This window comes from Anolis carolinensis, chromosome 3, assembly GCF_035594765.1.
Source record: "Anolis carolinensis isolate JA03-04 chromosome 3, rAnoCar3.1.pri, whole genome shotgun sequence".
Classification (NCBI taxonomy): domain Eukaryota; kingdom Metazoa; phylum Chordata; class Lepidosauria; order Squamata; family Dactyloidae; genus Anolis; species Anolis carolinensis.
In genome coordinates, this window is record NC_085843.1 from 230,303,109 (window position 1) to 230,320,154 (window position 17,046).

The 17,046-nt window shown below is 40.2% G+C and overlaps 1 protein-coding gene across 4 annotated transcripts in view; it reads left to right on the forward strand.

Annotated features, from left to right (window-relative positions):
- The window catches only part of nt5c2 (5'-nucleotidase, cytosolic II), a 100,790-nt gene that overhangs the window by 2,111 nt on the left and 81,633 nt on the right, over positions 1–17,046 (forward strand). For 2 of the 4 annotated variants that reach the window (XM_008106572.3, XM_003218510.4), the window contains exon 2: positions 12,013–12,144. In XM_008106572.3, coding sequence (XP_008104779.1) covers positions 12,044–12,144 — 101 coding nt within the window. In that variant the 5' untranslated portion in view covers positions 12,013–12,043. Of the gene's footprint in view, positions 1–12,010; positions 12,145–17,046 lie in introns of those variants that run through there. The other 2 variants (XM_008106575.3, XM_062976310.1) reach the window with 1 other exon arrangement.

A 17,046-nucleotide genomic window follows, 5' to 3' on the forward strand; every position in this document is an offset into this window, starting at 1 on the left:
GAATATGAAGAAGAATGTCCTAACTGCGAGAGCTGTTCAGCAGTGGAACTCTCTGACCTGCAGTGTGGTGGAGGCAGGCATGTAGTGGGGGGGCTTGAGGGGCTTCAGCCCCCCCCCTGAAATTTTCAGGGTGGTCCGCGAAAAAGCCTTACATATGTTATTTAAACTATTATGTTTATTCATATCATGATCTGATCACCATGCTCAATATATCCCATATGAATGGGGGTATTGGGATAATGATACCAAAGGTTTGCTAGGGTAGATCCTCTCTCATCCAGACTCAGCCTCCCCCCCCCCCCCCAACCAAAATCCCAACCCCTCCCGAATCAAAATCCTGGCTATGGGCCTGGATATAGGGTCCTTTTTTGGAGACTTTTAAACAGAGGTTAGATGACCATTTGTCAGGGGTGCTTTGAATGCGATTTTCCTACTTCTTAGCAAGGCTTGGACTGGATGGCCCATCAGGTCTCTTCCAACTCTATAATTCTATGATTCTAAGTAAAAAAAATCTCACACAATCTCCCAGGTGTCTTTCTCGTGGCGCATATACATTGTTGAATGAATGTAGTTTGACATCACTTTAACAGCCACGGTGCTGTGCTATGGAGCCTTGTGATTTGTACTCCGTTGAGGCACCACCACTCTTTTGCCAAGACTGCTAAAGACTTTGTAAAACCACAATAGCATTGAGCTATGGTAGTTAAAGTGGTATCAAATTGTATTAATTTTTCAGTGTTGATGTACCCTACAACCCTGGAGAAGAAGAGACTGCATTAACTTTACAGTGTAGATCTCTGGGTGGCCCTTTTCTCTCTACAGAACCACATATAGGGCCCTTCCACACAGCCATATAACCAAGAATATCAAGGCAGAAAATCTCACAATATCTGCTTTGAACTGGGTTATCTGAGTCCACACTGCCATATATTCCAGTTCAAAGCAGAAAATGTGGGATTTTATTCAGCTGTGTGGAAGCGGCCATAATTTCTTTTTTTTTCTTTTTTTTGGTGGATAGCATTTATAATTCCATCCAGGGTCCTACTGGTGGCATGACACTGGAGACTTTATTGTCCATAGACATTTGTGTCACATGAAATACACATTTCTGTGCTAGGGAAGAATATTCTCCATGTGAGAAGCCAATCTCCTCAGTAATTGATAGGGGGAACTCTCAGGAGCAGATCTTGAGAGAAGAATAATCTTTAACATGAGTAAAGAACAGGCATGGATTGTGGCAATTTCAGTTTGTATAGTCCTTGCCAAAGGCTCCCCCCCCCCCTACACACACACAATCGACACCTTCTGCCTTAGAACTCTTTAGAAAAAGCTTTAATGTTGACATGCCAGATCTTGTGTTCATATATCCTCCATTCAAGAAAAAAATGATTTTATAAATAAACAAAACAGTGATTTAAATACCCCCACACAAAGCAATTGCCAAAATACCAGCATAACAAAAATGCTAAATATAAGGTGTTTGTTAATTTGATTGCTTTATTTCAAATCCTGTTTTTTGTAGTGGCCTTATATTTTCTTTTAGATTCTGTTGTTTATGTGCCTTCAAGTTGCCTACTAACTTATTCTGACCCCGTGCACTTCACAAGGCTTTCTTGGGTAAGAAATACAGTAGAGTCTCACTTATCCAAGCCTCGCTTATCCAAGCTTCTGGATTATCCAAGCCATTTTTGTAGTCAATGTTTTCAATATATCATGATATTTTGGTGCTAAATTCGTAAATACTGTAATTACAACATAACATTACTGCGTATTGAACTACTTTTTCTGTCAAATTTGTATAACATGATGTTTTGGTGCTTAATTTGTAAAATCATAACCTAATTTGATGTTTAATAGACTTTTCCTTAATTTCTCCTTATTATCCAACATATTCACTTATCCAACGGTCTGCCGGCCCGTTTACGTTGGATAAGCGAGACTCTACTGTATATGAATATAGATATGTAGGGCTTACAAATATTGCAGGGGAAATGCACACACACACACACACATATAGAGATTTCTAGATAGATATAAACATAAATATATACGGCTTGCAAATATTGCTGGAGGGAAATGCACACATATAGAGTTGATTTGCAAGCGTTTCAGGGGGAAATGCATATGTGAAATTAATATATATAATTATAGATCTATATCTAGCTCTGCATTGTTTATGTAGGCATTGAATGTTTGCCTATTACAATGTTAGAAGCTGGTGAAGATGGTTGGAAGCTGGTCATGGCGAGATCGGGCAGGGTACAAATGAAGTTTATTATTATTATTATTATTATTATTATTATTATTATTATGTTATTGTTAATACCATATTGTTTTTGTTGACCCTACTTTTCCATTTACAGAGCTAGTTTACTGTTTTTCTTCAAAATACAGTAAATATTGAAAAACCTTTAACCTAGTGATGCCTCAATATAATTTCATTGGGGTCTATTTTCATTTTGCAATTTACCAGTAGCTGCTGCATTTTCCACCTTCGCTTTATACTCAAATCAATCATTTTCCCCAGTTTTTTGTGGTAAAATTAGGTGCCTCGGCTTATATTAGGGTCGGCTTATATACGGTATATACGAGTATATACAGTAATCCAGTTCAAAGCAAATAACCTGGGATCAGATCCTGGAACTTAAGAGCGGTGTAGAAGGGCCCTCAGAAAAAGGAACTGGGAAATCTACCCCACCGCTGAGTACAGTAGAGTCTCACTTATCCAAGCTAAATGGGCCGGCAGAAGCTTGGATAAGCGAATATCTTGGATAATAAGAAAAGATGGCTCTGAGATTGAACAGTTTTGGAATGATGACTGGCATTTCTTCGTTCTCACTTGCATCGTTACACAACCATGAAATCTAGTCGAGAAAGAGGGGGGCAGGGTTGTGTTTCGAGTGAGGCAATTACTTGGCAATATATCAGGTACTTCAGGTAACCCATCAACAGCATTTGAGCTGATGTTCTTTCACTATTTAAATTTAGATGGCCTTGGCAATGGTTTATGTGTCAAAATACAGTTGACAGTTTACAGCAGAGACATAGCTGCCAAACTGGAAAAAAACGCAGGCACATTTGTTTTTCTCTCCATTCAACATTTTCAGAATATTTTAATTACAGGTCTGTTGCAATATACATCAATTTTGCTCTAAATATTTATTGCCCAACTGACTTAATGTATTTCATCTGTATTTGCAGTATTAACAGAAGTTCTTAGAACTGGAAATAATTAAACTCATCATGTTCCAGCATTTGAACTTTGGACGCACTAAGAATGATATCTGGCTTGTTCCGTTTTTATTTATATTCAACCAGTCTAAATGTTAGCAGTAAAAAGTACTAAAATACACACCTAGAACTATTTGAGAAAAGCTTGACCAATTGGTATTAATAGATTTGTAACTTGTCATTTCAGTACTTGCACACTTTTATTATCCATTGTCACCAAGCAACATGTCAGTATACAGTGAGTGCATATGTGCTGCAATAAAGTCATAATATCCATGATATTTGTTTTTCAATTATCTTCCTTTTTGTGATACTACAAGCAAGAAAGCAGGATGTGTTCCCCCAATCTCCCAGTTTGAGCTTAGAATTTTAATAGTTTTAAGTACAATAAAAAAGGTAAAGGTTTCCCCTGATGTTAAGTCCAGTCATGTCCGACTCTGGGGGTTGGTGCTCATCTCCATTTCTAAGCCGAAGAGCCAGGGTTGTCCGTAGACACCTCCAAGGTCATGTGGCTGGCATGACTGCATGGAGCGCCGTTACCTTCCCGCTGGAGCGGTACCTATTGATCTACTCACATTGGCATGTTTTCGAACTGCTAGGTTGGCAGAAGCTGGAGCTAACAGCGGCTGCTCACACCGCTACCGGGGTTTGTATAAAGTTTAGTTTATTTAAAATAAATTAATTATGATGTTTGGTGATTAATTGTATCATTGGGAATTAAAAACCTCAAATATCTTGGGATAGATTTGATTTTGAGGTGGCACATGCATGTGTGTGTGCTTTTCTTAAGCTTTCTGAATCATACCAGTGCATGGGAGGTCTTTGTTGATTTTGCATGTGCATGTGCCTAAAGATAATGTTTTGGCTTTAAGTGCTGACTATATTTCATGAAATTATTTAAAAGCGACATGTGTTGGGTGAATTGTTCTTGACTGTGTTTAAAGTATTTGGGAACAAAGGTTTACTGTGTTCATCATATGCTTACAAGGACCTCATCACAAAGACCTATGGATTTGCCACACATCATGACGAATCCATGGGCTCCCAGCAGGGGGGCATGGAGAAGCCAATGCTCCACGCCTGCATTGCGTGACTTGCCTTTTCCGTCAACTTACAAGGGGAAGAATCGCCACCAGGCTTCTCCCCATTGCTGGTAAGGCAACATGGGAAGGTTCCCATGTTGCCGCAGCAGCATCTGCTGCTTTCTCTCCTCTTTCGGCATGGAGCCTGGCTGGAAGTCCCTGTTCATCGTCTAATGGGCTCCGTGTTGAAAGTAGAGATCAAGCAGCATGTGACGGACAAATTTCCCGTGATGAGGTATAAAGTGTTCAGTTTAATGTTTACAGCATAGCCAGCCTAGAATAAAAGGCAAATAAGCCAAGAAGAATAATTTCCTCTGGAAGTTATACATGCTACACCTGTTTTTCACTGTTAAATAAAAGAAATATAATTTCTTGGATCAAAGACAATAATATCTAAGTGATTTCTTTCTTTACAGTAGTCCTAGGTGGATTAATGAAGTAGTCTTATAGCTATGGTTGTAGATCAGCAGCTAATGCTTTTAAAATGTTAGTTCTAGCCTGTAGTATTATATCTACTTAAGGTAGAGAATTCAGTCATCCCTCCATCTTTGCAGGTTTTAAATTCCTGATTTTGATTATTCACAAATCTGAAATGTTGCCTCTGCCTCCCAAGTTGAGGTTGCCTTGCAAACATTTACATGGCAGTCTTGTCTTCTAGTGAGTGAGGGGGATGATTGGAAGGTGGGTGTGCTTTTTGTTTGTTTTGCCCGGTATTTTCTTCCTTTGCCTAATAAACAGATACTTGCAGCCAGAGGCGGTTCAACCACCAGGCCAACTAGGCAGTTGCCTGTGGCGCCATCTTGTTGGGGGCACCATCGAGGCAACTCCTGCGGCCTGCCTCCTTCGCCGCGCCTCCCTCCTCAAGGAAGGAGCTGAGGTTGCCGCTTTGGAGAGTAGAGAAGCAGCGCTCCACAAAGCCTCAAATGCCTTCCTTCTTGCCAGGAAGGCATTTGGAGCTTTGGGGAGCAGAGAAGTGCCACTTTTCTGCTCCCCAAACTGCCGAATGTCTTCCTTACTGTCTGGATTTCTCCTGTTTTCAGAGTGTTGTTCTTTATTTATTGTCCTGATTTTAGAGTTTTTTTAAAATACCAGGGGCTATCTGGATTATCTAAGTCCACACTGCCCTATATCCCTGTTCAATGTTGGTGCTAAATTCGCAAATATAGTAATTCCTACATAACATTACCATGTATTGAACGGCTTTTTCTGTTGATTTGTTGTAAAACATGATGTTTTGGTGCTTAATTTGTAAAATCTTAATGTAATTTGATGTTTAATAGGCTTTTCCTTAATCCCTCCTTATTATCCAACATTTTCGCTTATCCAACACTTTTATTTTTCAGTGATTGGTTGGGGGGGGGGGGGGGGCGCCAAAATTCTGTTCGCCTACACTTGAAAAATACCTAGGGCTGGCTCTGCAAGTTGCAGCACACAGGAAAAGACCCTGTACCCAACAGATCTAGCTCCTCTTCCTTTTTTTATGTCTTGTGAATGTTTTGCCCAGGCAAGAGAAGGAAGATGCTGGGGAAAACATGGACAAGCTGCACAAGGAAAGGGGAGGATACGGCAGTTCTGCTGGGTAAATAGTGATGCGGGCATGCAGTGCTAGTTCCATCTCTTCTTTCTGTTTGCTGTTTGTTTTTGTTCTGCCTAGCTTGCTCACAGCTTGCAGAAAGAGGAAAGGATCTGCAAGGTTAAATGAAGTGATATGTGGGACCTTTTTCTTCCCACTGCCCCCTATCCCATCCCCTCCCCTGAGATAGTCACAGTTATTCTACTTTTGCTGGGGAGCTGCACCACAGCCCACACAAAAGTGAAAGGTCAATTGTGGATGTGCGCATATATATACATATAATTGTATAATGCAAAGAGATTTGCATAGGCCAGGGTAAGGATGATATATAGCCTGTGGATCATAGGTTTCTCTTGAGACCCGTTTTTATGGCAAATGAAGTGCCTGGTCACACACTAAACGCTCACTGAAAAGGTTTTAAAACCTGGGACATTTTTGGCCGGCAAATCATCCAAATCATGCCTGAACCACTTGCAAATAAAGCAGTTTGCCTTATTTTCTCCACTACACCCTTACCCTCTAGTTGCAAACTGGTAGAAATGGGAACCGGAAATTACACAACATCTCTTCCAGGTGCCTCTTGTCTGCGAGTGCATTCTGTGGAGTGGTGACAGTCAAAATTATCTCCCTACAGAATTGTCCATCACCGTTTTAGGCATTCATTTTCACGTGGTGTCACTAGCCAATAACTGAGTTGTGTGCCATCCCGGATGGGCAGATTTTCAATGTCCTGCATATCCAGGCTGCCATTGTTATATTACATACAAAGAAGGGGAAAGGCATGAAGATTGAAACCACAGAACAAGGGAAGAACCTTATTGTTATGGTGAAGGAATTGAAGCTGCCTTTTGGTGATTATTATTTTATTAAAGAAGATGACCTTCTGGATCACTGGGTTTGCCTGCCTGTAAATGTTGAGGATTAGGGGGGTGGGGTTAGGAGAATATTATGACTACTGGAACATGCAGACAAATTGTTTACTTTGTATGGGACATCATCAGCCCTCACATTTTTTTATGTTATGGAAAAGAGAAGACACAGCAGTACTTGGAGCTCAAGTTAATATGGGTTAAATTGGCTTTGTAAATACTTACATAAGCATCTTAAAGAAATGTGCAGTATTATAGCTGTCATTAAGAGGATTCCAGATGCACACATTTAATGTCAGGTCTATTGTAGGGTGAAAAGGAAGAACACTTCAGGGACTACTTTTTCTCCTCCTTTATTAGTGCTCATATGCTAAATAGCTAAAAACAACTTTATTTCACAATGTGTTTGATGGGCCAATTTTTTTGTAATTTACTGCTGATATTTCTCTTGGCTTTCTGCCAAGATATTTCCAAGCCACATGAACCTATGTTAAAAATGGCTGCCACTACCCTCTCTACCCCAAGCACTGAAAATGTGGGGAGTGCTGAGGACGTTGAGCGAGCATCATTGTTTTTTGTTTCTAGCATTGATCCACCGATAACCAAAGTTTTTGGAGTTTATTATTATTATTTTATTTGTACATTGTATATGGTAAGCACTGTATTACTGCAGTGCTTGATAGGTCTCAAATACTGAAATGGGAAGATTTTATGAAATAACCCTAAATCTAGGTGTATTCATGACTGTTAGTCTTGGTTTCTGCTATAAACTATTATAAATCAGAACCTTTTTATGTACTATTTAGGCTTCAGTTTGTAAAAATAACTCTGCTTTGAGCTTGTAGCCTTCAGTCATTGAAAGAAAATGGAATTCCTCACAAAATGGTAAAATACTATGGCTGAAAACCTGTTTGTGTACTACAGTGATATAGCTATACATGCATTAATGATGGCAGCAGGAAGAGAAAGGCTGAGGGCATGGTAGCCATGAGGGGAAAAAAGGCTATTTTGAGGCAGCATATTTCATTTATCTTACTTTGACAGCAGTACATGCACTCATGGCATAGTGCACCAACAGGAATCTAGCCATTGTGTGTGAGCTAAGGAAGGAAAGATATTCTGCCCTCATGAGTATTGTGCTTCATTTTTGTGGAATGCAATTTCCAAAAAACTAAATAAAGGTTTTAAGAGTGTTAATAATAATAGTAATGGTATTTCTTCTCTGTCTCTTCTCGTGGCGGGTTACACCATGCCCTAGAAACACATAATCATATAAAAACATGCTATAAAATACATTAAAACATATTTCTACAACATACATTTTAAAATACACAGACCAAAAATTAAACATAAGACACCCATTTTAAATTTGTGATTAAAACTAGCTACATAGGCCTATAGGAAGAGATAGGTCTTCAAATGTGTTTTAAATTCTTACAGCTCGTTTAGGTCCTTCCACAGTAATGGGGCGGCTGATGTAAAGGTCCTCTGAATGGCATTCATCAGTCAGGTTCTGGCAGGCTGGAGTAGCTACCCCACAGAGGATCTATGTGTTCAGGATGGATTGTATGGGAGAAATCAATCCTGTAAGTAACCTGAACCCAAATAGTGTAGGACTTTAAGGTCAAAACCAACATATTGTACTTTGCCTGGAAACTACCTTATATACTTGAACATAAACTGTGTTTTCCAGCACATTTTTAATCTTGAAAAAGACCACCTCGACTTATACCCGAGAGAGGGTCTTGGTGGGAAGCCGTGGGGCTGAAAGAAGCCCTTTGCAGGACTTCTACCAGCTGTGTGCCTCCTCCCCTTTTGGCACAGCAACCCAGCTGGGTTTCTGTGTCAAGGGAAGAGGACAGGAAGGTGTGTGGCTTCTCCTTTCTGCTGTGCTGAGAAGAGAGGACCTTCCTGTGGGGCTGGGGCTGGCCTCTCGGCATAGCAACCCAGTTGGTTTGCTGTGGCAAGAGGAGAAGCTGCATGCCTTCCCCTTCTTCCCTCAGCACAGTGACTCAGCTGGGTCTCTGTGCCATGAGAGGAGGAGAGAAGAAGCTGCATACCTCAATGTAATTTTATTGGTATTTATTTCCATTTTGAAATTTACCAGTAGCTGCTGCATTTCCCACCCTAGGCTTATACTCAAGTCAATAAGTTTCCCCATTTTTTGTGGTAAAATTGAGTGCCTCAGCTTGTATTTGGGTTGGCTTATACTCTAATATATATGGTAATTGGAAACTAGTGGAGTCACTTTAGTACCGTAAAAGTGTAATATGTTCACTCCTGGATGTTTCTGTAACCAATCTGGCTGCCGTATTTTGAACCAACTGAAGTTTCCGAACTTGGTGCAAAGGTAGCTCAACGTAAAATGCATTGCAGACGTCCAACCTTGAGTTACCAGTGCGTGCACTACCATCTTTAGTTCTTTTAGTGTTGCATGTAATGCTAGGAGTTAGAGTGCTACTGTATACTAGAATGTTACTGCTTTGCAATTCTGCCTGCAATATGATGTGTACTCTTTGTGTAGAAAACCTTGTTCTTTTAGTTCTGCTCGTTTTTTCAGAAGGAGCTAGAAAAAACAGAGTCATCACTAACCTTTTGTTTCTGTTACCTAATCGGTGAGCTGGTCAGGTCAAAGCATCATGCCTCATGAGAATGCACAAAACAACAACAAGCAGCTCTTTATTTAAAAAAATAAGAGAATTGTCTGGCATTCTCTTCCCTCAGGTTTTTATTGTCACATTTCTGTGGAAAACAACATAAGAATATTTAGTGGAAAAATAAACATTTAAAAAAGTTTTTTAAGCAAGATATTTCAAAATTCTGTATGTGCTGTGTCCTGTTTTTTAAAAATCGGTTCATTAATATACATTGATGCATAGTTATATGTGTCATGTTAATGTGGGTAGAAGCTTTTGCAGCAGGATGAAAGTTATTTAAAATAGTCTTTGGAGCAGAAGTAGTCAATTGCTTACTTATGACACCATGGAGCTATAATAAAAATAAATCACAGAAGGTTGTTTCTGAAATGGCTAGCATGTTTACAATTTTTATATTTATCTGAAGCTATTTTAAGATGCTTGAGTTTTTAAAATAGATTTTTGTAATTTAAGAAAGGGGCTATAGACTTCAGTTGCGCATAGTTCAGAATTTTAACTGGCTAGCTGCCTATACTGTTACATACTTATGCTACTGACTTATGAAAGTATGCCATGGTGCAGCCCAGTTTATTTTTAGCTTATATTCTTGGCATCATTTGAAACAAAGCTTTGCCATATTTTAAGCAAACATAATCTTGAAAAATTAGGGAACTGAAACAGTTGTGGTTTCTTCAAGGTACCTGGTTTCTTTTCACAGCTTAAATTTAGTATATTTGATTATTGGTGTATTTAATAATGTAATTTTATATAGACAAAGCTTAAAAGTGGTCTAGAACGAATGGATAACAAAAGGTTGGACTTGCTGTATTTACTGAACTAGGTTTTTAGTATGTAGCTGTGAAAATTTTGGCAGAAGATGCAGTCTATTTTCACTACTGAAATGTCACCACTGTACTTAGTCAATCCCTTTCAGTACTTTGATCTTACAGCTATGTTACTATATTTCAACTACTATCTTAACTACTTGCGACATACTGTGATAGTTTTCACATTTCTTAAACTTTATTATATGTTTTCATTTATGTTACTTAGGCTATTTCATAACATGCTAATAGTTCTTAGGCCCATTAAAACAAATCACTGAGTTCCTGGTGGCGCAGTGGGTTAAACCCTTGCGCTGGCAGGACTGCTGACTTGAAGGCTAGGTTGCTGACCTGAAGGTCGCCAGTTCGATTCCAACCCAGGGAGAGCAGGGACATGAGAGAAGCCTCCTGCAAGAATGGTAAAAGCATCAAAATATCCTGGTATCCACTGGGTGACGTCCTTGCAGATGGCCAATTCTCTCACACCAGAAACGACTTGCAGTTTCTCAAGTCGCTCCTGACACCGGGGGGGGGGGGGACGGACGGACGGACGGGGGGACGGACGGGACCCAAGGACCCGGAGGTGAACAAATAGGAACAAATATGCATCCAAATACAACATCCATACTATTTTTGCCAGTTTCGAAGGGGAGAGAGTTTGTGATCCAGCTTCCTTGCTTGTGGTTATTTATGAGTTCAAATGTTTTGTCTTATATTATCTGTGGTGTACCCACTGGCCTGCTGCTTTATGGAGAGAAGCGGGTTCTTTGGTCCAAATAAGCTATGTTTGTCTTGGAGCAACTATGCATCTAGGGAGGTGGAGCTTTTTGAGGGGCATATGTGGAACTAAAATAGGTCTTATAACATTCTGTTTCATTCCCACAGGCTCATGTATGTCATTTACCTTTTTACTGGTTGAATGTTGCATTGATTTTTTTTTAAATGCTCAAGAATGGTGTATCTCATTCTTTAGTGTACTCTGATTCTATTGACTGAATTTAGCAGAGGAAAAACTTAAGATGGCTTGATTTTGCTGTGAAATTAAAGAAAAAAAATCAAATTCTGTGGTGTAACTCACCATACTTTCCAAATAATTACAAAAATTTTAGGAATTGCATTGTGCTAGAATATGCAAGCTAATGTTTTGTGCAAGAGGTGAAGGGATTGGAAGAGAATGTTACTATTTTGTTTGTTTATGTATTTAATTTAGCCGTGTGAGAATCTTAACTGTGATAGCCTATTAGCAAATGGTATGTGGGGATCTGCTCCTTTTATGATATGATATAGCACAGACTTAATCTATAGTGCCAACTCTTTTTATTAATCTTATGTAGTGTTCCCTCTATATAAATTTAATGTATGCTAAGAAAAAAGTACATTGTCTATATTTTTAGCATAGCAGTTGTCTTGCTTTTGAGTCTTTAAATGCTCTTATTCAGTTTATGATGTTTGCTACTGAGTGTAATTTGGGCTTTTTTTTCTTTGTGTAATACTCACTCATATTGCGTAGAAGAAACCTTGCTGGAGGATACTGATCATTATCACACAAATCCAGATTGAAATTATCAGTTTAAAATTATGACACATACAATATATATCCATATGTCATAACTATACAGGCTAAACTATACAGGCTACTGGTTTGGTCTGTTTTGAATTATTCATTAAAAGGGGACGATATCTGTCAAGTAGTTGTATTGTCATTCAAGTACTGCTGCATTTTTAAAAACAGGAAATGGTTATACAACAGTCTTGTGAAACCTGATTACAAGCTTAGTTATCTTTTTATTTTTGCAGTGTTAAGTGACCATTGGCCAAAGTTTAAAAAATGTCAACCTCATGGAGTGACCGATTACAAAATGCAGCTGATCTTCCTGCAAATATGGATGGGCATGCTATGAAGAAGTATCGTCGGGAAGCATATCATCGGTGAGCTTTTTATGTAACATTAAACCTGGGAATAAAGACAAAAGTACAGTATCTGTGTTTCTCAGGCTGATTGTAGTTGTAGTTTTGATTGGAAAGTTTTGATGTGATATGAGATTAAACTTGCAATGGAAGAATCAAGGGAATGTACTAATAATTTAAACCTACTTATAGTTTTTATAGTGCTAATAAGGAGATGATTGCTGCTGAAGAAAGACTAAATTGTATTAACAGGTGTTCAAAAGGAAATAGTTAAACTTGATTGTCATCTCTGTTACTTTTTGCTTTGAATATCAAAAATAGTCTGTCTCTGTTTGTGGGGTGGAAGGATTAATCGTGGATTTAGTGACGTAATGGAAAATATTTTTTCTGCCTAATGCATAGTCTGTGCCGGTCGTTCCATGACATTCTGAATAGTGATACCACACCACTAAACATTCCAAAACTGTTTATCTATATATATAAAAGAGTGATGGCATCAGGGCAGCGGACAAAGCAACAAAACTACAGGCCCCCCAACCTCGAAATTTGACAACACAACCCATCACACATGCCTCAGGGTTGATACAACAAAAAGAAAAGAAAAATAAAGTCCTAATTAGAGGGAGAGCAATAATTGTTTTTATCCAATTGCTGCCAGTTTAGAGGGCTAATCTCTGCCCACTTCGTTGCCTAGCAACCAAGGGACAGCCAGGTTTCAGTTAGGGGACAGGCAAATTTAGGCCTCACTTAGACTTCTTCCACAGATTATCTAATTTGCACTGGATTATATGGCAGTGTAGACTCAAGGCCCTTCCACACAGCTATAGAACCCATTTATAATCTTATATTATCTGCTTTGCACTGGATTATCTTGACTCCACACTGCCATATAATCCACTTCAGTGTGCATTTTATACAGCTGTGAAGAAGGAGCCTCATATAATCCAGTTCTAAGCAGATAATATAAGATTATCAATATACAGTAGACTCTCACTTATCCAACATAAACAGGCCAGCAGGATAAGTAAATATATTGGATAATAAGAAGGGATTCAGGAAAAGCTGATTAAACATCAAATTAGGTAATCATTATACAAATTAAGCACCAAAACATCATATTATACAACAAATTTGACAGAAAAGGTAGTTCCATGCGCAGTAATGCTATGTAGTAATTACAGTAGAGTCTCACTTATCCAACACTCGCTTATCCAACGTTCTGGATTATGCAACGCATTTTTGTAGTCAATGTTTTCAATATATCGTGATATTTTGGTGCTAAATTAATAAATACAGTAATTACTACATAGCATTACTGCGTATTGAACTACTTTTTCTGCCAAATTTGTTGTCTAACATGATGTTTTGGTGTTTCATTTGTAAAATCATAACCTAATTTGATATTTAATTGGCTTTTCCTTAACGCCTCCTTATTATCCAACATATTCGCTTATCCAACATTTTGCCAGCCCACTTATGTTGGATAAGTAAGACTTTACTGTACTGTATTTACAAATTTACCAGTAAAATATCACAATGAATTTAAAACACTGAGTACAAAAACATTGATTATGAAAAGGCAGACTGCGTTGGATAATCCAGAACATTGTATAAGCGAATGTTGGATAAGTGAGATTCTACTTTGACATGAAATAATTTCTAGGATAGAATAATGCAGAACAATATAATCTCTAAAACCAGGACAGTAATAAAAAAATAAAGAAAGTAAATAAAGCAAGGAAATTGGAAATTCCACAAAGGAAACAATCAGGGCCAACTAACACCTCCCAAGAAAGGATTCTTCCAGAAAGGAAGCTGAGAAGGCAGTGAAGCACTATGTATTACCAAAGTCATTATTATTACTATCATTACTATCATTACTATTATTATTATTATTATTATTATTATTATTATTGTGTTGTGGTCAACCGTGAAAATGAATACAATCTGGCTCCAAGTATTCAAAAACACTAAAACCAGAATATATAAAAATTAATGTGGTATAATAAAACAGAACAATACAAACTCTAAAATCAGAACACTAAATCAAGAACAACACTCTGAAAACAAGGCAATTCCAGACAGGAAAGAATCAGGGCCAGCTCACACCTCCCAACAAAGTATTCCCATCATCAAAGTCTGGCCAATCCTCTGTTTTCTCAGGGCCACAGACAGTAGAAGCACATAAAATATCGCAAACAACACCACTCTGAAAACAAGGCAATTCCAGACAGGAAAGAATCAGGGCCAGCTAACACCTCCCAACAAAAAAATCACTCAGGGAGGAAACAGCTAGGCTTTAAATCTGCAAGGCCATTACATCCTAATCATTTTTCCTAATTGCAGCATTCATACTTGCCTCCAACAGACAAAAAAACAAAACAAAAAACAATCAGAAATATTGTATATTCACAACCTTTAGGAAATAATATCCCCTGATGGCACAGCATGTTAAAGCGCTGAGCTGCTGAACTTCTGGACCGAAAGGCCACAGGTTTGAATTGGGGGAGCGGAGAGAGCCCCCACTGTTAGCCCCAGCTTCTGCCAACCCAGAAGTTCGAAAACATGTAAATGTGAGTGCATCAATAGGTACTGCTCCGGCGGGAAGGTAACGCTACTCCATGCAGTCATCCCACATGACCTTGGAGGAGTCTACGAACAACGCCGGCTCTTCGGCTTAGAAATGGAGATGAGCGCCAACCCCCAGAATCAGACATGACTGGACTTAACGTCAGGGGAAAACGTTTACCCTTTACCTTAACTACCACCAATTCCTCAATACTTTATTTCCCATACCACCATTCTTCACCACAGCAACGCGTGGCCGGGCACAGCTAGTTAAATATAAATATTGAGAATATAAATATTGAATAGTTTACTAATGCAGAAATTAGCTTTATATCGAACAATGATTACATGAGGACACATTCAGCCTCTCCTTATGTCAGATACTATATAATGTAGAGTGTAAGAGATCATGATTTTCACGTGGGTTGCTCTGCCTGCTTCTCTGTTCAGGAATGTGGAAGCCTTTTGAAGCTAATAAGTGGAGCAGCCCTTCCCACAAACCCATCTTCTTTTTGCCTGCTCTATTTGCATGTGTTTTTCGTTACTCTGTTCTGTTGCCATTATGAGAATTTTCCTGTTACCCTCTCTCATTTACACTTTTAAAATCTTTTCTAACTAGTCTTACCTGGTAGACTAGTTTTCTTCATCTTTTCGCTTTGTTCTTCCCCTCTCGTCCTCTGGAAAGGTAAGGTAGAACAGAAGGAGCTTTGCAAGCGGCAAGGGAATCTCAGCTGCATCAGAAAAGAGCTGGACCCCATTCTAATGTTCAGTTAATATCTAGGTAGGTTTTGTATTACTGGCTCATTGCACTGCCCCAAAGGCTTGGCCCCACAGCCAGTTCTTTACCATCTTTCTAAAGGACAGGAGGGAGGGGGCTGATCTAATCTCCCCAGAAAGGGAGTTCCATAGCCAGGGGGCAGTCACTGAGAAGGCCCTGTCTCTCATCTCTGTCAAACGCTTCTGCGATGGTGGTGGTACCGAAAGCCGGGCCTTCCCGGAAGATCTTAGTCTTCGCGGTGGTTCGTAAAGGGAGATGCGTTCAGACAAGTAAACTGGTCCGGAGCCATTTAGGGCTTTATAGTCCAAAGTCAGCACTTTGAATTGTGCAAACAGGCAGCCAGTGGAACTAACGTAACATGGGAATTGTGTGCTCCCTATATGCCGCCCCAGTTATTAACCTGGATGCTTCTTGTTGGACTATTTGTAGCTTTCGGACAATCTTCAAAGGCAACCCCATGTAGAGCGCATTGGATGTAACCACTTGACCACCGTGACCAAGTCTGATGGGTGCAACTGCCACACATGTTTAATTGTGCAAAAGCCCCCCTAGCCACCGCCGCAACCTGGGGTTCCAGGCTCAGCGATGAGTCCAGGAGGACTCCCAAGCTGCGAACCTGTGCCTTCAAGGGGATTGTAACCCCATCCAGCACAGGCTGTAACCCTATACCCTGTTCGGCCTTGCAACTGACCAGGAGAACCTCTGTCTTGTCTGGATTCAATTTCAATTTGTTTGCCCTCATCCAGACCGTCACAACGGCCAGGCACTGGTTCACAACCTGGACAGCCTGCTTAGCATCCAGTGGAAAGGAGTGATAGAGTTGGATGTCATCTGTGTCCAGATGGCATTAAACTCCAAAACTCTGGATGATCTCACCCAACGGCTTCATGTTGATGTTAGACAACATGGGGGACAATACTGAACCCTGCGGGACACCAAAAGACAATGGCTGCAGGGCCGACCAGGTGTCCCCCAGCAACACCTTCTGGGTGCGATCCTCCAGGAAGGACTGGAGCCACTACAGAACAGTACCTCCAAGACTCATCCTTGTGAGGTGACCCAGAAGGATACCATGGTCTACGGCAGGGGTCCCCAAACTAAGGCCCGCGGGCCACATGAGGCCCCCTGAGGCCATCTATCCGGCCCGCGGCCTACCCTGGGCGGGAGGGAGGAACAGCCAAGAGGAGGAAGGCTGCTGCTGCTACTGTACTGCTTCTTCTTAAGCGGTGCTGCTTCTGCTGGCTTGGCAGCAGGCGAGCAGAGGAGGGACTTTAGGACCTGCCCGCTCTCCTCCTTTCGGCGAGTGGGCCCCTAAAGTCCCTCCCCCGCCCGCTGCTTCAGTCATCAAGACAAACATTGTTTTGAAGGCTTTCATGGCTGGGATCACTGGGCTGCTGTGAGTTTTCCGGGCTGTCTGGCCATGCTCCAGAAGCATTCTGTCCTGACATTTCACCCACATCTATGGCAGGCATCCTCAGAGGCTCTGAGGATGCCTGCCATAGATGTGGGCGAAATGTCAGGGGAGAATGCTTCTGGAGCATAGCCAGACAGGCTGTAAAACTCACAACCACCTTTCT